Source organism: Canis lupus, chromosome 21, assembly GCF_003254725.2.
Source record: "Canis lupus dingo isolate Sandy chromosome 21, ASM325472v2, whole genome shotgun sequence".
NCBI lineage: Eukaryota > Metazoa > Chordata > Mammalia > Carnivora > Canidae > Canis > Canis lupus.
The window spans coordinates 27,458,376-27,482,526 of NC_064263.1; the positions used below are offsets into that span (position 1 = coordinate 27,458,376).

Sequence of the window (24,151 nt, forward strand, 5' to 3'; positions counted from 1 at the left end):
CAATCCTGAGATTCCCCTGTGAGGATAGGCCTTTCTACCCTTGGACCTCTGGGATCTTCATAGGCTTCCAGAAGGTAGGGAATGTTTGTTTCCCCACCTATACATCGAGTGGCCAGAAATCAAGAGCCAGGAAGCTGGGTTTTCCTCAGAGGCCATGAGATAGCAATAGGGCAGCATTAATGGGATGAGACAGGGGCTTGAGGCTCAAGGGGCCAGACTCTGACCCTGGTCACATAACGACTGCATGGATGGGAGTTACGGAGGGCTTGGGAGCAGGAGAGGGATCCCAAACCTGCTTCTGTACTGTCCTCTGCCTCTTAAAAATCTAGTGTGCTCATCGAGGAGCTCCTCCACCCTTCAGCTACAGGCATCTGCAGAGAAAGAGAGAGCACCCTTCAATAGGTGCTCTGGAGTGAGGAAAGACCAGTCAGTTGCTCTTCCTAAGAAAGGAATCCTCTCAACACCACTATGGCTTTGTTTGCTTTGGCTTGGTGTGGTATGGTTTTGTTTCCATGGGTTCTCATCAGAGATTTCTGAGAGAGAGAGAGAGAGAGAGAGAGAGAGAGAGAGAGAGAGAACTGTAGCCTGGATCTCATGCTAGTTGGACCAACACGGACCCAGTTGTCAAACATTGCTTCCTAAAGCATCTTGAGGGTGAAAAATCTCCATGCCGAGGCCTCAGAAAGGAGTCATCATGATCCAACATTGAAGTGGGTTCCAGAATATGCATAGAGGGAAACCACCAACTCATCCCCTTATAGACCAACGTGTGACCCTGGCCCCTTGCAGTGCACATGGCACCCACACAGGATGCATGGGGATCAATGTTCCCTATACAGCTCTTCATGCAGGAGAGCTGGGTGTACCCTAGACCCTCGATGTCTAAGAATCCCCCGGTCATAACATGCTGCTGTCTCTTCTCAGGTAATTAAGGCTGGAGGAATTAAAATAACTATAGAGAGGTTCAGAAATGCTGAAAAACAACAACAACAACAACAACAACAATAACAACAACAAAACCCCACAAAACAAAATCAAAAGAAAGACATGCACACTATTCATTGGTGCTAACATTTTATTAAGGGAAATAAAACACTACACACGACTCGAAGGTAACATTCAAGAACAAAAATGAACTACATGGGTGAAATATTGCCCATCAGAAATCCCACAAAGCTACCACCAGAGAGTCAAGAAAAACTCATGTCAGGAGAGAATACGGCATCCATTTGCAGAGCACACAGTGGGTACGCCATGCTGAATCCCCAAATGCAGACATGCGTAAACCAAAGAGAGCTTAACATCTTAGATTTTATTTCCATTGGAGTGACAAGTGCTCACTCAAATCTCCCTCCATTTCACAGATAATGTATTTCCAGAAGAACAACTTGACATTCCACAGGGAAGACTAGCCTTTGCCACAGCCCATGGATTTCCCTAAAGAACAGTACAGTGTGTCTGTTGAGGGGTGGGCATCTGAGCACGGCCCCCAGAAACATGAGAGGCAGGACCCTGTGGGCCTGAAATATTCCATGCAATGCAGCTGAGCAAGCGCCGAATCCCCACATCAGTCCAGGAGTGGACCACGTCCTCAGGTCCACAGACACCCCGTCAGGGTGCAGTGGGGTGGAGGACAAGTGTCCGAGGCCAGGAGCTGGCTCATTCGCTCTCAGTGTCTTCTGAGGATGAGGACACCTGTAGGTCATCGTGGAGGATACTCCAGGGGACATAGTCACAGGCTCCATCCGACATCTGGGTGGCAGGAAGGCCCTGAGCAGGGCCTGGCTTCTCGGGAGGAAGGAATGAGGGAGCTGCTAGGAACCTGGAGCTCCAGCAGCTTCTGTCCAATCTGGTGAAGACCATTCTCAGGGGCTGAGTGGGGGCCAGCACAGAGGGCGGCCGTGGGGGACGGTGCACGGCCGCAGCGTTTCCAGGTGAGGTGTGGCAGGTGTGGGCCGGGTGCCCCTGCTTGGCAGGAGGGCAGGTGTCTTCCGGGTCTGCGGGGGCACGGCTGTGCATCCACGTGCACATATGCTTCCTGGAGGACATAGACTCCCCGAAATCCCCAGGTGGGCTCCCTGGATGCTCCTGGGGGTGTGCTGGGTGGGGCTCCATCGCGCTTTCTTTCGGGGGTTCTGGGTCCTGTCTAGGGGCATCTGGGCACAGTTCTTGCCTGGAGTCTGGAGGGCCATTTGGGAATTGTCTGCCAATGCGTTGCTGACAGCGGGACAGGTGTTCTCCTCAGGATACTTGGGTGGTGCCTGGGTGTGTCCCAGCCCATGGACCTTGGTGCCAGCCTGGGGATCTTCGAGGGAGACTGGGAAGGGCCTCTTGGCTCTCTGCTGCACAACCAGGCTATCAGCCCTGACACAGGGTTGGCGTGCCGGCTGAGGTGTGTCAGCAACCGGCATTTCCTGGACACCAGGAGGTCCACTAGGTGGGCTGAGGCTGACTTTAGGGCTACTGAGAGGAGATGTGGAATGAGACCGGACACGCACGTCAGGGTTCTCAGTACGTGCCTCCGTCAGCAGGGAAGGCTCAGGGATAGAAGGCCTCCTGGTGGTGTAGACGGGCATCGGCATGTGTGGACGCTGTGGGAAAAGAGAACACACGGGACACCATGAGTGTGGCCTCGGCACCAAGGCAAAAGGAACATTCAGGAAAGAAAGAAACCAACAAATGCCTAAGACCTTCTGAACCACCCCCTCCCCCAGAACAGGGAAAGAAAGAGATGGGATCTGTTGACCTACAAGTAGGGAATCCGGCTCCAGGGCTGGTCCGGAACAAAGGCATGACTGGATGCTGCTGATGCACTTTTGACATCGGGGAGGAACACACAAATTTTAGCCTCACATCGATGCTTCCTCCATTGGACCAGCTCTTCCATCCACTCTGCTCACGAGGCTATAGGAGTCCTGCTGCTGGAGGGTCACAGTGGCAGCTCCTGAGGAGGGATGGGCAGTGGGGGAATGTGTCAGGAAGGACAGCGGCTTGTTCTTCTCTAAGGATGGCATGTGTTCCAGGAGTGTCCGCCAATGACCTTCACATGTCAACAAACCCACTGTTCGCACACATTCAAGGCATAAGGCAACATCATGGGCACCAAGGGAAAAATGGGTGCAAAGACCGGGCCACTCAACTGCCCCTGGTCAGAGTGGAAGTGGAGCCCCGCCCTCCCCCAGGAGGCCAATGGAGCCCAGCGAGTGCCCCACAGAGCACAGCAGCCGGGAAGCAGCGCACACTCACCCTCACATAGTCACAAGATTCTGTGCCTTCCTTCCAGGTGCGCTTCTGCCCCTCTCGGGGTCTCCTGGGGAACCTCTGGAGCAGGGCCTTCCTCTGCTCGGCTTCTTGCCTGCACAAGAAATCAAAGCATGGAAAGGAGAAGGAACTCCCTTCCCTGTCTTCCAGCTGGACACCAGGTCCGGGCTTGGGCCAACATGGTCTTTTCCCTACTCCGCCATTTGACGCCCACGCCTGCCCCTCACCCTGACTAAAGTGAGCCCACCAGGTCGTCCAGGCAGTTTCTCTCATTCAGAGCCTATGAGAGAGTTTGCCTTATATTGTGCCAAGCTCCATACATTCACTGGTGCAGGCACACTGCTCCAGCCACAAAACCCCACGCCAAGTCAGCAAGGACAGCACCATCAGCCAAATGTGGTCCCTGTTAGCCTGGGAGCTCCTCTGCCTGCCTCGCCTCTCCTGACTCTGCCCGCACGCTGCAGGGCACACAGTGTGCATGCGCACAGACACGGTGTCTGTCGGTCTCATCCCTGGCATTCGGGTCAGCAAGCCCCATTACTCACCTTCGTCTCTCTACTTTCTCCCTCTCAGCCTGGTTCAACAGCCCAGCCTGGTGCCGCTGGTCCCGCTGACTCCACGGCTCCACGTTCTCCTTCAGCCTCCTGGAGCCCAAGGCCACGGGAATGAGGGTTGCGCCCCAGTGTTTTATGGGGCATCTGGTGCTTGATGCCTTGTGTCCAAAGGCCCCACAGTCCCTGCACTTTACCTGGGGGAGGAAGGGGGAGGAGTCAGTGCATCCATTCAAATGCCAGTGAACCTGCCAAGCACACCAATGGGAGGCCATCCTCAGGGTGTGGCACATGGGTTGAGGACAGGGGACATCCTATCTGGCTAGTGAGGTGCCAGCATAGTGAAGACCTCAGGATGCTTCCTCCACAGCCCATGGAAAGGGGAGGGGAGGGGAGGGGAGGGGAGAAGGCATTGGAGGTGTCAGGTTGAAGACAGGTGGAAGCATCATTAAGATTAAGATTCGGGAATCTTAATCTGAAGGCTGAATCTGATCTTATGGTGCCCTGGGGCTGATGCTCAGAGCCTCTGAGTGTCCCAATGTGTAGCCTGGGGCATTTCCTGCCCATGTCACATTGGACAACTGAGTCTGGGCCATGATCTTCTGGGAGCCTAGCCTGTCTCAAGACTCCTGGCAGAGCTCCTGCTTCAAAACCCATGCCAGCCTCCACACTTACCCTGGGATCCTCCTCCTCTGGTCTGGGAACTCTGAGGGCCAGTCCTGCTGTCTGTGGCCTCTTGCCCTTCTGGGCTCTCAAGGGTCTGTTGGGCCCAAGCTGGCTGTGACGCGCCGCCATCAGTCCCACGTCCTGGAGGGACAAGTCAGTCTGCTTCGGGGATGGGTTTCGGGTAGCCTGAGGCAAAAGAAACAAGTGAGTCCTATTCACCATGACATCGGCCTCCTCCCTGTACCGTCTTACCAAGGAGGCATTAGCGAGTGTCAGGACATTTGTGCCAAACACACAATTCCCACTGTCTCTTCTCTTTCCTCCTTCCTGTCTACACCCTCCTGGCCAAGCCACATCCCCGCTCTGAGGAAGCCCACCCTGGAGGCTCAGGGACTCTTGTTGACACTATCATTAAGTCTCTCCAAATCCCCTGTGGAAACAAAACCAGGGACGAGACCTCTCCCGATTGAGGCCCAGTGGGATCCACCATGGAGCACGCAAAAGGCAAAAGCATCGGGAAAGTGGGCTTCCCTCTCTCATATCTGAATGCCCCTTGGGACGCCAGAGGAAGCCATAGTTAAGTCCAGATACACTGGGAAAACACATTCCCCTCTACTCGATGGGAAGCTGCCCATCTGAGCACTTCCATTCCATGTGTTCGTGGCAGTGCCCCTAATTAACTGCCATCGAAACTTTGGGAAGTGAATTTCTTTTCACCTTGCGAACCAGGTAATTCTTCTATTGAAAAAAAGTCAGTTATTTATGGGAGAGAGAGAGAGAGTGTGTGTGTGTGTGTGTGTGTGTGTGTGTGTGTGTAAGGGAGAGTGATCACCTGAGCTGTATGGACAGAGGGAGAAGCAGACACTCCCTGGGCAGGAAACCCAGTGAGCGCCTGGATTCATCTCCAGAGCCTGAGATCATGACCCGACCCAAGTCAGACCCTGAAACAATGGAGCTGCGCAGGCGCCCTGATCCTGTGTCTTCTCTAGGTCTGCAGTGCCCACTGAGACATTTACAGGCCTTCTGTCCCTGCTCGTCTACCACCCCACACCAATGTGACACTCGAGGCCCCATTCCATTGGCATTGGAACCTCCGGGTGTCCTGGGCATTCACAGCCATGCCTTGGCTCAGTCCCTGCTCTTAGAACATGTTAGACCAGAAAGAGTCCTTAACCCATGGAGGAAGGGCCAATCCCTCCACCATTTCCTCACTGTCCCATTATTCGCTCAGGAAAGGTAGGACCAGTGGTCCGAAAACTCACCTGAAGTGCAACTGTGGTCCTCACGCCTGTCAGGAGATGCTGGGAAAGGTCCTGGACAGGCTCCACTGCAGGAGACGGTGTGTCTCGTGGGAGAGAGGGATGGTGAGGAATGGCCACTTCCGTTGCTCCCTGACTTTTATACTGCTCCGAGGTCACGTGACGTTTCAACCACTTGAAAGACATCCATCTAATCCTCTTAGCTGCAGCAGGGTTTGAGCCAATCAGCAGCTGCAAGGAAGCTAATGATGCCCTCATGAGAAAGATTTCTATGACTCTGTGTGTGTGCCTGTGTGTGTGTGTGTCTGGGTGTGAATGGAGATGTAGGTCCATGCGGATTTGGTGGATACCAAAATTTCTGCAAGTGAAATTATATTGGTATATTTCAGCGTGGGAATTAACCTCAGGACTCACGGTTCCTGAACTATTTGTATTTTGCCAGCACTTCTGCTCAATTTAGAGCTAATAGCAATAAGAATGGGGTCACACTTTGAGGTTATTCATAATGTAATATCCTTTTTGTCAATTAACTTTCAGTTAAAAACTGAAATATCATAAAGAGCAAAAGCTTCCAATCGGCACTAATCACTTGATTGGATTAAGGGATTTGGGAGTGGTCCCTTTCTCATAGAGACCTATCAGGCCAGCCCACCTCCTCATCTTGCCTCCCTCAACAGACAGCACCTTCAGGTCTTTCTCAACCTCCCTAACAGCAGCCCCTGCACCTTTCTGAACAGAATTTGATCCGAGTTTCCATGTTGAATGGATACCTTTATGAATGTCCTTTTTCTTCTTGAGTAACTTCAAGTGAGCGAAGGAGAGTTAGACGTTAGTGCTCTAGAACAGGGAAGATCTCTTTCCCAAAGGAGCTCAGGTATCCCAGGGGAACGCCTTCTCCTCACCAGTCAGAGGCTTTGAGGCTGTAACCAATTATTTGGGGTATATGGTGTCCATGCTTTGCTTCTGCACTTCCATCTCTCTCAACTATGATCTCAATCTACAAAGATTATGAAGGTTTTGATGAATACCAGTATCTGCCTAGGTGTGGCCTGGGTCCACCACAAGAGAAATCCTCTGGCTGGTTTTATGCTTTTGGGAAACATTCCTTCGAACTCCGTTTCCTACAAGAGTCTATATCCTAAATGCAGTGTTTATATGCCTCATTTTAACTGTTCCTCAGGGAATTCCACCCCAATATCCTTTATATTCTCTTGATTCAGTTGGAGTACGTTGTAGGCTTGTGCCTTTTTCCACATTACTGAGTAACACTGGACTCCACAGATCTAATTGACTTGGATGTGGGAACATTGATGCAAAGATGCAAACATGTTTCATTGTTTGTTTCTTGTTTAAGATGATAGATGATAGATAGATAGATAGATAGATAGATAGATAGATAGATAGATAGATAGATAGTAGATGATAGATAGATTTGAGACAAGAAGAGACCAGAGAGAAACCACAGAGTAGCAGGAGAGTGGGGGCTGAAAAATAGAGGCAGAGAGATTCTCAAGGAGATTACCCAGCAGCCATGCTGCTGGGTGCTGAGCTGCCTCCCACATTCCTGAGACCAACGTGTTTCACATTATTTTTCATTTCCAGTTAAGAAGCATAGGACACTAAGGCCCTTGACCAGACATTATCTAGAACACCTCAACTGCCAAAGCAGCCACATTGGAAGGAATTGGCATCGGATTCCTTCCTGACAGTGGGGCTTTTCCTTATCCACTACTGTCTCACGTCTATGAACCAGAGTATCTTCACTCCCTTGCTCTTACTCTGTGTGGGATTTCTTAAAATTCCATTCTCTCCCTGAGTTCCCTTCCTTGTTTATGGAGTCTTCAGGTACCATGTTTCCTTCAATTCTTTGCTTCTGTATGATCCCTGGCATGTGAGACCCAACATGCTAGAGCCACCACATGGAACTGGTTTACTTAGATGTCTCCAAATGGAACAATCCCGAATGCAACAAAATGTATTGTTTCCATAAGGGTTCCAAATTGTGTATCACACAATCACTAAAAATTTTAAAGACAGGATTAGCTCTGTCCACTGCCAGAAGAGTGAATGCAATGGCTTCTGCTAAAGAAACTAAAATACTGTATTGAAACCTCCTCATCTCGCCCTCTGGTAACAGGAGGCTAATGTATTTTATGTCTCCTTATCACCACTCGGTTGGGTTTCTTGTCCCAGTAAAATGAGCACTTTTAATAATATAACTGTGGAATGGATTGATCCTATCTCCATGCCTTTACTGTGGTTGATTACCAACAGTGGAGAGGCAGAGGTAAGATGTGGTCCATCTGTGGTATCTTCTATTAGAGCAGTTGGTAATGGGATAATGCATTCCCCATGTGAGGAGGCAATCTCCCTAGAAGCTGTTTCCACAAGTCTCCTGCATGAGCTCAAACCTGTTACGACACACACATGCCCCCTAGGATATCTCCTGTGAAAAGCCCTGACTTTGTTTTCTCCTGCTGGACAACACAAAAGCTCAGGAAGGGAAGTCAAGTAATCCCTTCAGCTTACATCCACCCACCATGGCCAGGAACCTACCCTCGTTGTCAACCTCACAGACCACTGATTCAATGTGGCCTCCCAGATTAAGCCTCCACATACCGCCATGGAATCTAGCCTGGGGCTGTCCCCAAATCCCAGTTTCAGCCCAGATCCCTATTGTGAAAACATTTCCAGCCTGACATCTTGCAAAAGGTTGATGGAGCCAGGACTCAACTCATTGTCACCTGGAAACAGGTTGGAGGTCTCCCTAGAACTGCATCCAGGATTGGCAATTCCGGGTTCCCTGGAAAGGACTGGGGAATCTGTTCTGTGGGAGGCTATGCAGATTCTTCGGTCTGTCCTCCTGACTAATAGATCTTGATATAGAGTGAAACCCCTTAAGTGACTAATGGATACCTGGACAGGATGAGCATTGACCTCCAGACACCTACCCAGAGAATTCATCTGCTGACTGTCCAGCCTCCACAGTCCCCACAATGTGCTACCCAACCATCTCCTGGTCATCCCTCCCAGGTGTCTCTACTAGCCTTGGCCAGAGATGGTGTGCTCCTGGTTCAAATCTACTCCCCCCACCTAATTTTTCACACACACTTCTTCCTGGTCAGAGCCCTCATAACTGAAGAGACCCTGAAGAATAATGTGCCCATGTCCCATTGCATTTCCTCTTAAATGGCTCCTGGCGCTTCCCCTATATTAATCCAGTGAGTAGGAGTGAGACATTCCCATAGAGGGAGGATATGAATTTAGGTTGCTGGTGACCTAGATGTGGCTGCGGGAATTCCACTCAGGGTAAACAGGCAAAGAAGCCTCTGTGAGGAGCCAGCCTGGAAATAAAATAATTATTTCAAATATCTGAAATACTGGGGAGTAAAAGCATGCACACCAAATCATATGTTGCAGTCTTCTATTAAGAATAAAAAAAACACACAACTGCCTAATAACATTTTAGATCAAAAATGAACAAAGCAGATGCAATATTCCCCATAACAATTTCAGAAAAATAATATCAACAAGTACAGAAAATGTCTTCTAGGAGAAAACATGGTATAATTTGCAGATCTCTGGATGGGATCTTTTTCTAAATCAGAAATTCAGACATTTGTAAAACAGTTTCAGATTAACTTGTTTACTTCTGTTTACAACCAATGTACAAATTGCCAGGATGATTTACCTACATTTTTTAGAAAATGTATTTCAGTAAGACAAACTTGACATTCTGGATTGGTAAGCACCCTTTGAGATTCCCATATATATACCTAACGAAAAACTGCAGTGTCTGTGTAGTGGGGGGAGTATATGTGTAGGCGCCCAAAAGCATACCACGTAGCACATTGTGGACTTGACCATTTCCAACTAGTTCAGCGGAGGAATTGCTGGTTCACCATATCAGTCCAGGAGGGGGACATATCCTTATTCCAACAGACTCCTCCTGAGGGTCCTCTTCTGTGAAAGACAAGTCTCCCAGTCCATGAGCTGTCTCATTCCCTATGACAGTCTTCAGAGGACGAGGATACCTACAGGTCTTCTTAGGAAACTCTAGCAAACACATACACAGAGGTTCCCTCACTCTTTATGACACGATAAACTGTGTTTGTAAAAAAAAAAAAAAATTCCCAGACATGAAAGAAACCTTGACACTTTCTATCTCTAATCTGCCTCTGTTACATGAAAATCTACAAAAAAGTGTGATTTCTTCTGCACAGTTCCTATTGTCCCTTACTTTCCAGTAAGGGTGGCATGTCCAAGTTTGAATACAGAGTGAACATACATTATGATGAGATGTCACAACTGCACATCTATGGTCACACTCAGAAGCTTTTGGTTATCATGCGATAATTTTCATTCTACAATCAATTTGTCAATTACTTCTGTAAGAAATAGAATGATAACACAGAGCACCTATAACCTGACCTCAAAAACCATTTTGCTAGATTCGTGAACTTGGCACTGTTTTTCTGAGGTATCAACCCAGGTCCAAACGTGAATTTGAACTGGTCTGAAATCCAGAGTCCACTTCTTCTGTGGCAGGAGGTGCCACATAGCAGACGGTAGCAAAATATTCATAGAAACTTATGTTCAGTGGGAGGCTGGGCATTTCCCCTTGGAATAAGAGTCCCTGTCAGTTTCCTTCTCTGCCGTCTTAATGTAGGAGATAGTGAAGGGAACATAATACATTCAATGAGATTCAATCAGGCTGGATGCAGTTATCTCCCCAAAATAAGCATTTAATTCCTTTCTTACCATTTCCAAGCAATGACCAAAACACATCGCTGGCAAGGCCCCACGCATGCTTCTGTTCAGGCAAATATTCTTTCGATATAAATAGAAGATAAGCAATGGGAAGTGCGGAGCATGACGAGAGGGTCGAATATACTTCAAATCCAGGTCCTCAGCATCATATCCACTCTCAATCCTGACTGCTCACTGCCTCTCACCTGCAAGTTGCCCCTACTCTCCCCAAGGCTGAAGGAGAGGCCGGTTCCAGGATAGACCCCATATGAATCCACACTATTCCAATATAAGATCATGACAATGAACCCGCTTTAAATGTCAGTGTCCTCTAGTTTCAGTCGAAGGCCATAGCCCATGAACACACCCAGATAGATGGTTCTTCCATACATACAGAACACACATTTCACACAACACCAAATATTTCCAGTGTGGGACTGTGTTCGGGTTTGGTGAGTGAGTGACACCGTGTGTGTGTGTGTGTGTGTGTGTGTGTACGCGCGCGTGCGTGCCCATGTGCAATAAAGTTAGTAGACACATCCCTGCACTGCTTCCCCAGACCTCTGTCCCTTCTTGCTCGTCCTCTTGGTTGGTCTGGCTCTCCCTGGCACATGCGGGACTTTGGCCACGTCCCCGGCCACCTGAGGTGGGATCATCCCAGCTGCAGTGTGGAGCAGGTCCATGGTTTGCTGAGGATGATTCTTGGGCATCTCATGTCTGTATTTGGAGTGCTGAAGGATGACTGCATTCTCAGGAAGAGCAATTTCTCTTCTCCTGACATGAAGTTCAGGCTTAGGTCGGTTGCATTCTTGGAGGCATCTCCCCTGGTCTAATGTGGTTTGTTGCCTTGAGGTCTCTTCCCCGTGCTCCTCCGACTCAGCAAGGTTCACAGTGGGATCCCTTGTGCTCTCTCCTGAGGCCTCACCCACCTCTGCGGGGTCTGCCTCGGGAGATGCGATTCCTCCCTCGACTGACCCACTCACAAGGTCTCTTTCCATATCGGTCTTCTGCATATAAAAGAGGACATAGGCAAGTTGGCGCAGGGCACAAGTCACAACGCAGGCGCTGACCTTAGCATCATCCATTTTATGCCACTGGCCATTTCCTGCCTTTACGAAACAGAAATAACGTCCACTGTGGCAACTCCACCCAGCATGCACCAGCACGGCATAGAGCACATAAACCAAGGGTCCTGCCCTCTGCTCAGACAGGGAGTGTTGCATGTCAAGGCACTCAGGATATTGCATCTCCTTAGTCATTTTGTTGCCTGTGAAGTCTGAGAATCGTTTCAAGACCAGGATGAGGACTTTTGCACAACTGTGCAAAGTCAACACCTTGGACGCAGGCACTTTCTCTAGACACTTACTACAATGGTAGGCATTTTCACCTTCAAGCATTTCGGGCTTCACCAACTGCTCCAAAGCTTGGCTGACACTCTGAGCAGCCCCGATGTCCAGGCTGATGTCCAGGTAAGGTTCCAGAGTGCTGGAAATGCCTTGGCAGTGGAGACACTGGATTTGTGACCTCCAGTACCCCCCAAAGATATGCTGGATGAGGGTGCTGTCCTGAGCATGCTGAGAGTCTGAGGGCTTGTCTTCAGGCAAGCATGCTTGCTGCATTGCATCCAGAATGAACATGAGATACTCATGGGCATCTTCTTGCTTGTGTGTGTGGAAGGCGGCGAGCAGGAGTGGAAGGGGTCGGAGCACACGTCCAGGATGGCAGAGAACCCGGGTCATGTGAGCCTGCAGAGTACACAGCATGCAGGATGTCTGCTTCCTACAGGCTGTCCCGTGCTTCTGGGACAGCACGTAGCTGGCAAGGGGCTCTGTGTAGGTCAGACACTGTAGGGTTGCATTCACGTAGCAAGTGTTCCCCATGTTCTGAAGCCCAGCTCCCACCTGGGAAAGATCCTCCCAACTCAGAGGCGTCTTGGTGGGAGGCCGCCCTGCTGATGCGGGAGCCAAAGGATCAGTCAGGGAGGAGAGTGTCTTTGATGCAGGGGATGTCTTCTCAGGCAGAGAGGGTCCTCCGTGGACTTCAGCACCACCTCTCTTTGACCAGCATGATTGGGGTTTGGGAGAGTCGTTGAACTGAGACTCCTCTGAGCGGTGGAGGTAGGCAGCCTCCATGTCGGCAGAAACAGTGTCCACAAGATAAATTCAACCAGGAGCTTCAGGTCACAAAGGGATGCTTCTCTCACTGAGCCAGTTTCCAAATGGCAGATAGTGACCCTCACCTCCACCTTTTATGGCTTTTGGGCCCTGGGATAAGGCACAAAATCCTCTAATCCACTGGAATCGCTTGATTGGATTACAGGATTTGGGTGTGGTCCCTTTCTCATAGAGAACATTCAGGTCAGCCCACCTCCTAATCTTGCCTCTGAAAACAGCCAACACATTCAGATTCTTCTCAACCTCTTTAAGTGTCCCTGCACCTTTCTGAACAGAATTTGTTCAGAGTTTCTATGTTCAAAGGAAATCTTTTTGAAAGTCCTTTTCCTTTGACTAACCGCAAGGGAGCCAAGGAGTGTCAGATGTCAGTCCTGTAGGACAGGGAAGATCACTTTCCCAAAGGAGCTGAGATATCACATAGGAACACGTTCTCCTCACCAGCCAGAGTGTTTGTAGCTGTAACCAATTATTTGGGAACGTGGCATCCATTGCTTTGCTTCTACACCTTCATCTCTCTCTACTATGATTCCAATATACAAAGATTATGAAGGTTTAGATGAATATCATTTTCTGCTTAGGTGTGTCTCGGGTCTACAACAAGAGAAATTCTCTGGCTGGTTTTATGCTTTGGGAAAGATTCCTTTAAAACTCCTTTTCCTGCAAGTCTATATCTTAAATCCAGTTTTTATATGCCTAATTTTAACTGTTCCTCAGGTAATTCTACACCAATATCCATTATATACTTTCGATTTAATTGGAGTATGTTGTAGGCTTGCACAGTTTTTACACATTATGGTTTTGGCAGTTGTAGATGCAGGGAGGAAGGCACTGCGGTGGCTCGTGGTTTGGAAATGCCATTATGGTTTATTCTGCTTACAGAATTAGTAGTGTCTGTGGAAATTTTGAGTCGACAAGACAATTAATTCCTTCTTGTGACCATGACCTTTTCCAGTTTATGAATTTGGGTAAGTCTTAGGAAAGGTGGAAACCTAAGTCCATTTGTCTTCTTTACTAAACAGAGGCCAAGAACAACAGGAGCATTTTGCCAGGCCTTGGTCAGTGACTGGGCTTCAGAAACACTGGGGCCCTGCTGAATTCTTGACGTTCACTTGTCATCACTGGACACTAAGAGAATAAAAGTGTCATCTTTGACACCACCATGTTTTAGGATATTTATTCTGTAATCACGGAGTCCAAAAAAATTTTGTGTAGGATGCTCTTTATGATATCTCCGTTTTTAACTGGAAGTTTTAATTGACAAAATGAAGGTGATTGATGACGGGCACCTCCGGGGGGCACTGACCAGATGGTACGCAAGGTGTTATTCTGCTATTTGGGGTATAATTGAACCCAATAAAACAATGTAATCTATTAAAAAAAAAAGATTCACACCATGTCTCATCACACGCGGTCTCCAGGAGTTTGCACTGTGCTATACTTTCTCTGTACTGGTGCTCCCCGGAGACCCCCATTGGCCTGAGGTCCTTCCCCACCTTCCCCAAGGCTTGAGCATGGTCCTGGTGAGTTGGGAGACTTTTTCCCAAAGCGACATGTGGCTCACTGTACTATGTCTATTGCTCTGCAGTTAGGTTTTGAAGGAGCACATCCCTGCCTCCCCTCCCGGGGTCGGGCACAGGGGCCTCATGTGCTGCACATGTCAGAAGGCCAGTCGGTTCCCACAGTCACTGAGCCCTTCACTGATGCAGGATTTCGATGTGATTCCCTTCTGTTGCCAAATCACAGAGCGGCACTCAACATCCTGCAGCCCCCACACCCTGAGCCCTCCCACCCAAGGAAAGGTCTCCCTGTTGGCACCTCAAGAGTTGGATGTGTGGTCAAATTCAAGGGGTAAAGCCATTAACGCAGGGAAGTGCTGTTAAAACTCAGCTGGCATTGGGACCTGGGATACCAACCTCTCCCACTAGATCCTTGTATTGATCCAATTTTTTTTGAAAATTTATCCTCTCAGATTATTTCTTTATTGGATGATTTGCTTGTTTAAGAGACAGGCAGGGAACAGGGAGTAGGAGAGGGAGACACGGGCTCCTCAAGCACACTCTGCCCGAAGCTCAGAGCCTGCCAGGGGTAGGATCTCAGCATGCTGAGGCTATGGCCTGAGCCACAACCAAGACTCAGATGCTAAGTGTCTGAGCTGTAGGCGTCGAGCCCCGGGTTCCTGCTGTGGGGACTCCTACCCCCCCGCAACCACTGAGAGCTCGGGCTTTGGTCTGTGCTCCAATCCCAGGACTCCTGGTGGCTACAGTGCTGGTTGCGCATCCCATCTGTCCCACCTCAGGGTGAAAGGGCCTTGGCCGGGAAGTGGAATCCAATCTGCCTGACGAAGCCCACCCAGATGGAGGTGCTGCAGCACGAAGTCCAACAACTGCTGCCCGCCTTGCTGCGCAGGGACATCATCTCTATTTTCAGTTTCTTAGATGACTATAATGAATATGCCAGCACCGAAGAGGTGCTGGACCTCCTGTTTACCAAGGGAGCACCCTGACCCTCTGCAGCCCAGTGGGATGGGCCACCTCCTGGTTGGGATTCTGGGGAATGTTTCTGAGTTTCCCGGCCCCTCGGGCTGCTCCTCTGACTGGAATAGAGTCACATAGGGCCTGTGGCAGGTCAGCTAGAGGGGCTGTGCTTGTGCTCACCAGCCATGGTTCTCTCCCCATGATGAAGCCTGGGCTTCCTCCCCCACCCTCACCAGGGTCTTGAGCTGGCCTGTTTCCCTATTGAAAGGGAGGTTTGAGAGTCCATCGCGGGTCTGTGTCTTGGAGCAACCAGACTGGGGACACCAGGGTGCCCCAGGCCCACTCGGATATCAACCATGGGCCTGGCCGGAGCCCTAATTCCTCAAGCATTCAGGAATCCCCAGCAGATGTGGGCGCTTCTCCAGGAGATGCCCGTGGCCCCACACACAGAGCTGACGGCCCCCCAGGGCTCCGGACTTGTCTGGGGTCAGAGGGTTATAGCCCCCATGATGAGAGGTCACGTCCACAGGACGATTCATGTGATGCCCCCCGCCCTCCTCTAGATATGGATGCATCGTAGCTGCCCATGACGACAGCGATGCAGTCCTGCAGCGGTGGAAAATGTGAGTGGGCTCTTGCTCATGCAGGAGGGCCTCCCCTCTCCAGGAGGGCAGTGAGGGGGCTGTGGGTCAGAGGGGCTGCTGGACCCTTACCCCACACATCTCCAATTCCTGTGACAGAGTAAAGGTCTAGGGGCCCTTCAGGAAAAGAGCAAAGGAGAACTGTGGATGGGGTGTGGGCTTTGTGGGAGAGCACTGGGACCCTTAAGGGAGACCTTCTCCATGCCCTCCCCCTCCAAACCCCCTGTCTACCCCACACCTGGGCCCCGGAGCAGAGGGTGTGGGGAGCATTGCACTCACCAATATGGTGGCACCTGGACCCAGGGGCACAGCAGGTACTCAGGAGTGCCAGTGAGGGCTCATGGATGAGGCAGCCCCCACCCCATGGGAGATGGGAGATTAGAGTCAGTGGAAGGACACCCCCTGGGAGCCCCTCATGAGGGAGGCAGCGCAGAGCCACAGGAGGGAAGGTTGAGGTACTGGGCGGATCCTGGCAAGGCCTGGCAAGACACAGAGCCCAAGCCCTCCTCACTTGGACATTCCCAGAGCGACAGTGTGTGCAGTGAGGGCAATGACAGGCCAGATGCCCCCCATCCCGAACACCTGCCGGTGGATTCTAGGGGCAAGTGGGCATAGAGCCAGGCTGAGGAGGGAGTCCCACTTCCCCAGGAAAGACAATGATGGTCACAACACTGGTCGTGGGCTCCCACGCACAGAGGCTTCATGCCAGCCCCTCCTCAGTGAGCAGGCCTGTGTCCGGCAGGACCGCCAGGTGGCAGGTGGACCAGGAGCAAGACTGGCCTCCAACAGCCCCAAGCGGGAGGCAGGGGGCCCTGGTTCTTGCAGTGCTTCCCCAGGACACCTGTGTGTGAGGGAGCCCTGTCTTCTGACGCATGTGCCCCCCTGTCTCTCCCCAGGGCCATCTCCTGCATCCTGGATATTTGGCTGGACTACTATGGGGAGGATTTTTGTCAGCTCCCAGAATTCCCCTCCCTCACAAAGCTCCTGGAATTCATGAGGCATGAATGCCAGGCTCACACCTGGAACACCGTGCCCAGCGTTTCCTCAAACAATTCAGACACCCCCATGCAGCGGAGCCAGAGGCTGGGGGTGAGGAGGACTGGGGGTGGCCTAGTTGGGGACAGGGTGGGCCCCCACAGATCAAGCCTCCATGCAGCTGGGCCGGTAGCAGTGGGTAGGTTCATACAAGCATCCCCACGGGCTGAAGTCTGGGAAGACCTCCCAGGGCTCTTGCACTCACTCACGTTGAGCAATGCTAAGAGCGTCCTTGATTTGGGAGGGACATGGAAAGTCCATCCTGGTGATGATACTTTGTCTTCTTGGAGCTACAGCTTCGGCCCGAGAACAACACCTGAGGGCCTCACCTGAGGGCCTGAGGTGATCGAGCCGAGCTGGTCCTGGCTACTGGAGCTGAGGGCTTGGCCTGAGCTGAGGTGCCAGCTGCTGAGTCGAAGCCCCTGCAGATAGTGGTCACTGCTCTAGTTCACTGTTATGCTCTGGAGGAGCCACCTGCACCCTTGGGAGCCCTGGAGGATGAACAGGTGCCACCACCTGCTATTGAGGTCGTCGATGTGCCAGAGCAGCCACCTAACTCAATGGAGCAACTGGCTTCAGACACCGAAAAACACCCTGAACCACGCCAAGAGCCCACCCCAGCTCTGACTGTGGGGCTTGCTGAAGCTTCAGGGCCTGAGGTGATCGAGCTGGTCCTGGCTGCTGGAGCTGAGGGCTTGGCCCGAGCTGAGATGCTGGCTCCTGAGTCTAAGTCAGTGCATTTGGTGGTCGCACCTATGGTTCCCTGCCCCAATGAGGAGGAGCCACCTGCACCCTCGGCCTCCCCGGAGGAAGAGTAGGCACTGGCTCCTGCAATCAGGGCTCCCAAAGTGCCAGAGCCACCACCTGCCTCTGGAGCAACAGGCTTCGATACCTGAGCAATACCCTGAACCACCCGGGAGCCCTCCCCAGCTCCTACCGTGGGGCTCGGGATGGCTGCAGCCCAACGGAGGCTTCCCTCCCCGTCATTGCACTGCTTCTATATTTTGTTTTTCTTTAACCTCTATAATGGCTTATGAATTTATTTGCAATATAGGATTAGTTAACTTGGCACAAAATTTACTCTGATGCTTTTAAATTATACATCGTGGTACTTTACGTCCATTCACAGAGTCACAGGCCCTTGAGCCCAAGGCACTGGGGGACACAGCCCAAGATCTGGTGCTCCCCCCAGGACAGGCAGAGGCCGGGAGGACACAGGACAGCCAGGACGCTCCTGCTGCCAGGTGGCCCCGAGATGTTAAGTTCAGTGGCCCTGGCCCCCAGAGCATCCAGGTCCCTGTGGACTGGGAGCTGTGGTAGTTACTGTGGGAGCTGACTCCAGGGCTGGACAGCTGGCTGCCGCCACTGTTGTTGTCCCTCCTGGTGTCACCCTGCACCTGGGACTGAGCAGGGACCTCACTGGATAAACAACTCCCACTGAGCTGTACAACTGGCAGAGGGCTGGGCAGCTCCCCCAGGTGCACACACCTGAGAATCAGCACAGCAGGGCCCTCCCCCAGAAGACCAGCAGGAAGGTCAGGGGAAAAGCAAGTTATTGATGAAGCGGGACTGCAAAATTCCAGGGGAAGTCAAGGGATTTAGAGTATATAGGATCAGAGGATACTCCCCTTTGTTTTTTCTTTTCTGTTTGTTTCTGTTGTTTCCCCACCCCCGTTTTTATTCTTTTTTATTTCAACTTTTTTTTTTCTCTTTTTCTTCTTTTTCCAGTACAACTTGTTTTTGGCCACTCCACACTGAGCAAAATGACTAGAAGGAAAACTTCACCTCAAAAGAAAGAATCAGAAACAGTCCTCTCTCCCACAGAGTTACAAAATTTGGATTACAATTCAATGTCAGAAAGCCAATACAGAAGCACAATTATAAAGCTACTGGTGGCTCTAGAAAAAAAGCATAAAGGATTCAAGAGACTTCATGACTGCAGAATTTAGATCTAATCAGGCTGAAATTAAAAATCAATTAACTGAGATGCAATCCAAACTTGAGGTCCAAATGACAAGGGTTGACGAGTTAGAAGAACAAGTGAGTGACACAGAAGACAAGTTGATGGCAAGGACAGAAACTGAGGAAAAAACAGAAAACTATTAAAAGACCATGATGACAGGTTAAGGGAAATAAATGACAGCCTCAGAAGGAAAAATCTACACTTAATTGGTGTTCCCAAGGGCGCCGAAAGGGACAGAGGTCCAGAAACTGTATTTGAACAAATCATAGCTGAGAACTTCCCTAACATGGGAAGGAAAACAGGCATTCAGTTCCGGAGATTTAGAGATCCCCCCCCACCTTAAATAAATAAAAACTACTCATACCTCGAATTTTAATAGTGAAGCTTGCAAATTCCAAAGATAAAGAGAAGATCCTAAAAGCAGTGAAAGATAAGAAATCACAAACTTTTAAGGGGAGAAGCATTAGGACAAGAGCAGACCTCTCCACAGAGACCTGGCAGGTGAGCAAGGGGCAGCAGGATATATTCAGGGTCCTAAATGAGAAGAACCTGCAGCCCAGAATACTTTATCCAGCAAGGCTCTCATTCAGAATAGAATAGAAGGAGAGATAAAGAGCTTCCAAGATAGGCAGAAACTGAAAGAATATGTGACCACCAAGCTGGCTCTGCCAGAAATATTAAGGGGGACCCTGTAAAAGAAAGAGGAAGTCCTAGGAAACAATCCACAAAAACAAGGACTGAAGAGGTATCATGATGACCCTAAATTCATATCTTTCAATAGTAACTCTGAACGTGAATGGGCTTAATGACCCCATCAAAAGGCGCAGGGTTTCAGACTGGATAAGAAAAAAAGACCCATCTATTTGCTGTCTACAAGAGACTCATTTTAGACATAAAGACACCTCCAGCGTGAAAATAAAGGGTTGGAGAACCATGTACCTTTCAAATGGTCCTCAAAAGAAAGCAGGGGTAGCCATCCTTATATCAGATAAAGTTTTTCTCAAAGACTGTAGTAAGAGATGAAGAGGGACATTATATCATACTTAAAGGATCTATCCAACAAGAGGACCTAACAATCATGAATATTTATGCCCCGAATGCGGGAGCCGCCAAGTATATCAATCAATTAATAACCAAAGTTAAGACGTACTTAGATAATAACACACTTATACTTGGTGACTTCAATATAGCACTTTCTACAATCGACAGGTCTTCTAAGAACAACATCTCTAAAGAAACAAGAGCTTTAAGATACACTGGACCGGATGGATTTCACAGATATTTACAGAACTTTACATCCAAACGCAATTGAATACACATTCATACGTCCCGGAAAAAGGGTCCTGCTCCTCTTGTCCTGCAGCGACAGAGCAGCAGAGAAAACGGTTCGGTGGAGAGCCACGGCTTGACCAACGCCTCGTCGTCCTCAGTGATAGGGGACCAGGAGTACCAGAGTCAAAGTCCAGATGTGCTGGTGACCGCGTCCTTCCAGGCCCTGACGCCTGCCAATAGCCAGGCAGAGAGCGTCAAGTCCAGGCCTCCTGATGCTGGGGGCAAAGCAGACAGCTCCGAGGACAGCCGCACAGAGATGGAAGGTCGGAGCAGTCTGCCAGCAACATTTCCTCAAGCCCAGCCAACCTATGTCAAAGTCCAAGTCCCTGGTGCGTTTGTTGGACCCGCGGCCATGTCCCCAGGTGTGACAGCTTTGCCAGCGGCCCGGCCACGCCGACAGGCCAAACAACACGGCTGCACACAGTGTGGGAGGAAGAATTGCTCCTCGGCGAGCGCTCTTCACATTCACGAGCGGACTCACACTGGGGAGAAGCCTTTCGTGTGTGACATATGTGGGCGAGCCGTTACCACCAAGGGCAACTTGAAGGCCCACTATATGATGCATGGGGCAGACAATAGCTCGGCTCGCCATGGGAGGAGCTGGCCAGTGAGAACACCATGGCTCTGTTAGGAGCTGATGGAAAGAGAATCCCTGAGATGTTTCCAAAGGATACCCTGGCCCCTTCGGGGAACATGGACCCTGTCCTGTGGAACCAGTACACCACCATGCTCAATGGAGGTCTGGCCATGAAGTCCATTGAGAGCTCTGTGATCCAGAGTGGGAGGATTCCTACCCTCCCAGTCTCCCTGGGGGCCAGCTCCATTGTGAACAACACCCCTATCTCCGAGATGGATGGCTCCCAGTATGCCTTCAGTGCTGAAGTGGAAAAACTAGGTGCTGCCCACAGCATCCCCAAACACCAATTCCCTCACTTCCTCGAAGAAAGTAAGATTGCAGTCAGCTAAGCTCTTTGTCGAGGGAGAAATGCAGGCAGAATGACCTCTAGAACTCTACTTTTTTTTCCTTGTTAGAAGAACCCATCTCCTTCTGTTTTTCTTCCTGATGTGCAAATGTTTACAGCTGTGATCACAACCTCAGGCAAATCCTACAATCAGATGTTGTTATGCTGCTTTGCAAAAAATAAAAAATAAAAAAGAGAAAAGATTGGATTGTTTGTTTCTTTGGTGTTGAGTTTAATAAGTTCTTTATAGATCTTGGAAACTAGCCCTTTATCTGATAGGTCATTTGCAAATATCTTCTCCCATTCCGTAGGTTGTCTTTTAGTTTTGTTGACTGTATCCTTTGCTGTGCAAAGGCTTCTTATCTTGATGAAGTCCCAATAGTTCATTTTTGCTTTTTTCTTTTGCCTTTGTGGATGTACCTTGCAAGAAGTTGGGAAAAAGACATGAAGACAAATCTCGCAGAGGAAGACATAGACCTGGCCAACATGCACATGAGAAAATGCTCTGCATCACTTGCCATCAGGGAAATACAAATCAAAACCACAATGAGATACCACCTCATACCAGTGACAATGGGGAAAATTAACAAGGCAGGAAACAACAAATGTTGGAGAGGATGCGGAGAAAAGGGAACACTCTCACACGGTTGGTGGGAATATGAACTGGTGCAGCCACTCTGGAAAACTGTGTGGAGGTTCCTCAAAGAGTTAAAAATAGACCTGCCCTACGACCCAGCAATTGCACTGTTGGGGATTTACCCCAAAGATACAGATGCAGTGAAACGCTGGGACACCTGCACCCCGATGTTTCTAGCAGCCATGTCCACAAGAGCCAAACTGGAAGGAGCCTCGGTGTTCATCATAGATGAATGGATCAAGAAGCTGTGGTCTATATATACAATGGACTATTACTCAACCATTACAAATTAAAATGACAAATACCCACCATTTGCTTTAATGTGGATGGAACTGGAGGGTATTATGCTGAGTGAAGTAAGTCAATCGGAGAAAGACAATCATTATATGGTCTCATTCATACGGGGGAATATAGAAATTAGTGAAAGGGACTATAGGGGAAAGGAGAGAAAATGAGTGGGAAATATCAGAGAGGGTGATAGAACATGAGAATCTCCTAACTCTGGGAAACAAACAAGGTGTAGTGCAAGGGGAGGTGGGCAAGGGGATTGGGTGACTGGGTGGCAGGCACTAAGGGGGACACTTGATGAGATGAGCACTGGGTGTTATACTATATGCTGGCAAATAGAACTCCAATTAAAAAAATATATATGTAAAAAAATTCAAAAGGTGCACTTCCAACTAAAAAAAAAGAGAGAGAGAGAGATTGATTTGGTAATCAAAAATCCCCAACAAAGGAAAGTCCTAAACAAGGTGGCTCCACTTGTGAATTCTACCAAACATTTAAAGGAGAATTAACAACAGTACTTCTCAAAAAATTTCAAAGTTTGAAATGTAGGGAATACTTCCTAACTCATTGTGTAAGGCTAGCAGTACTCTGATACCAAAGCCTAACAGAGATGCTACGAGAAAAGAAAGTATAGACCAAGATGCCTTATAAACATTGATGTAGAAATCTTCAACAAAGTACAAGCACAATTAATTCAAAAGCATATGGAAAGGATTATACACCACCATGGCCGACCAGGATTCTATTACTCAAATGTAAGTATTCTTCAACATAGGCAAAGCAATCAAAGTAGTAGAGTGCATGAGAAAAATAACAATAAACAGAGATCTTAATTGATGCAGAAAAAGCATCTATAAGGTTCACCTGCTTTCTTAACAAAAGCCATCGATAAACTACTAATAAAAGGAAATTTCTTCAGCATATTAATCATATGGGAAAACCTACAGCTAACATCAGACTCAATGTTGAGAAACTGGAAGGTTTTCTTTTTTTAAGGTACAAAGCAAAGAGGTCAGAGTTCATTACTTCTATTTCACTTAGTAGTGGAAGTACTTCTCTGAGCAATTAATCAAGAAAAAGCATCAAAATCTGAAAAGAAGTAAAATTATCTCTCTGCACAAGTCACTTGATCATATATATAGAAGACCCTAAAGGGTACAAATACACACAGACTGCTAAAGAAACTTTTTCTTTTCAAATTGCAACCTGTAGAATTGACATGCAAAAAGCAGTAGCATTTCTAAACAATAAAAATGAACACCAATAAATATAATTAAGGAACTGGAGGGTATTATGCTGAGTGAAGTAAGTCAGTCAGAGAAGGACAAACATTATATGGTCTCATTCATTTGGGGAATATAAATAATAGTGAAAGGGAATAGAAGGGAAGGGAGAAGAAGTGTGTGGGAAATATCAGAAAGGGAGACAGAACATAAAGACTCCTAACACTGGGAAACAAACTAGGGGTGGTGGAAAGGGAGGAGGGCGGGGGTGGGGGTGAAAGGGTGACGGGCACTGAGGGGGGCACTTGACGGGATGAGCACTGGGTGTTATTCTGTAAGTTTGCAAATTGAACACCAATAAAAAATAAATTTATTATTAAAAAAAGAAAAAAAAACAGTTCAATCATGGAGACACTGATCATGAATGGGACTAGACAAAGAATACTGATCTATAGTGTCAGGTCAATTCATCTCCAAAATGATGGGCAATAGGTTTTACAAGGGATTTTTTGGGAGTGTTGGGCCTGAACATTTTTTGTAATACAACAGACTCAGCTGACAATTAGGTGGGGAATACAAGAATCTGGAGCGGGATCATGAGTTATATTTTTATGAACTAAATCAGCTTCAATTTGAACAAATAAAATAGTCATCTGCTGAAAAATAAAGGCTAAAAACAGAATAGGGAAGTATCAAATGAAAAGTCCACTGGCCAATTTGCATGCACCAAGGTTGGACCTGTTTCCTCCTCAATTCAAGGGTCCATGGGGATTTCCTCTTTTCTTTTTTTTTTTTTTAATTTTTATTTATTTGTGATAGTCACAGAGAGAGAGAGAGAGAGAATGAGGCAGAGACACAGGCAGAGGGAGAAGCAGGCTCCATGCACCGGGAGCCCGACATGGGATTCGATCCCCGGTCTCCAGGATCGCGCCCTGG

General features: G+C 48.9%; 3 protein-coding genes across 3 annotated transcripts in view; all 3 read right to left on the reverse strand.

Moving 5' to 3' along the window:
* Window positions 1–24,151, reverse strand: part of LOC112667492 (olfactory receptor 51F1) — a 133,820-nt gene that overhangs the window by 67,537 nt on the left and 42,132 nt on the right. The window lies entirely within an intron of this gene.
* On the reverse strand, window positions 1,866–8,354 carry LOC118351764 (putative protein FAM90A24P). The gene is made up of 6 exons (XM_035703678.2): window positions 8,267–8,354; window positions 5,741–5,940; window positions 4,488–4,664; window positions 3,807–4,009; window positions 3,247–3,355; window positions 1,866–2,591 (listed from the first exon to the last, which is right to left on the reverse strand). Exons 1-6 carry the CDS (start codon window positions 8,352–8,354, stop codon window positions 1,866–1,868), a joined length of 1,503 nt encoding a protein of 500 aa, XP_035559571.2.
* On the reverse strand, window positions 11,014–12,618 carry LOC118351763 (ubiquitin carboxyl-terminal hydrolase 17-like protein 6). The gene has a single exon (XM_049098657.1). It carries the CDS (start codon window positions 12,616–12,618, stop codon window positions 11,014–11,016), a length of 1,605 nt encoding a protein of 534 aa, XP_048954614.1.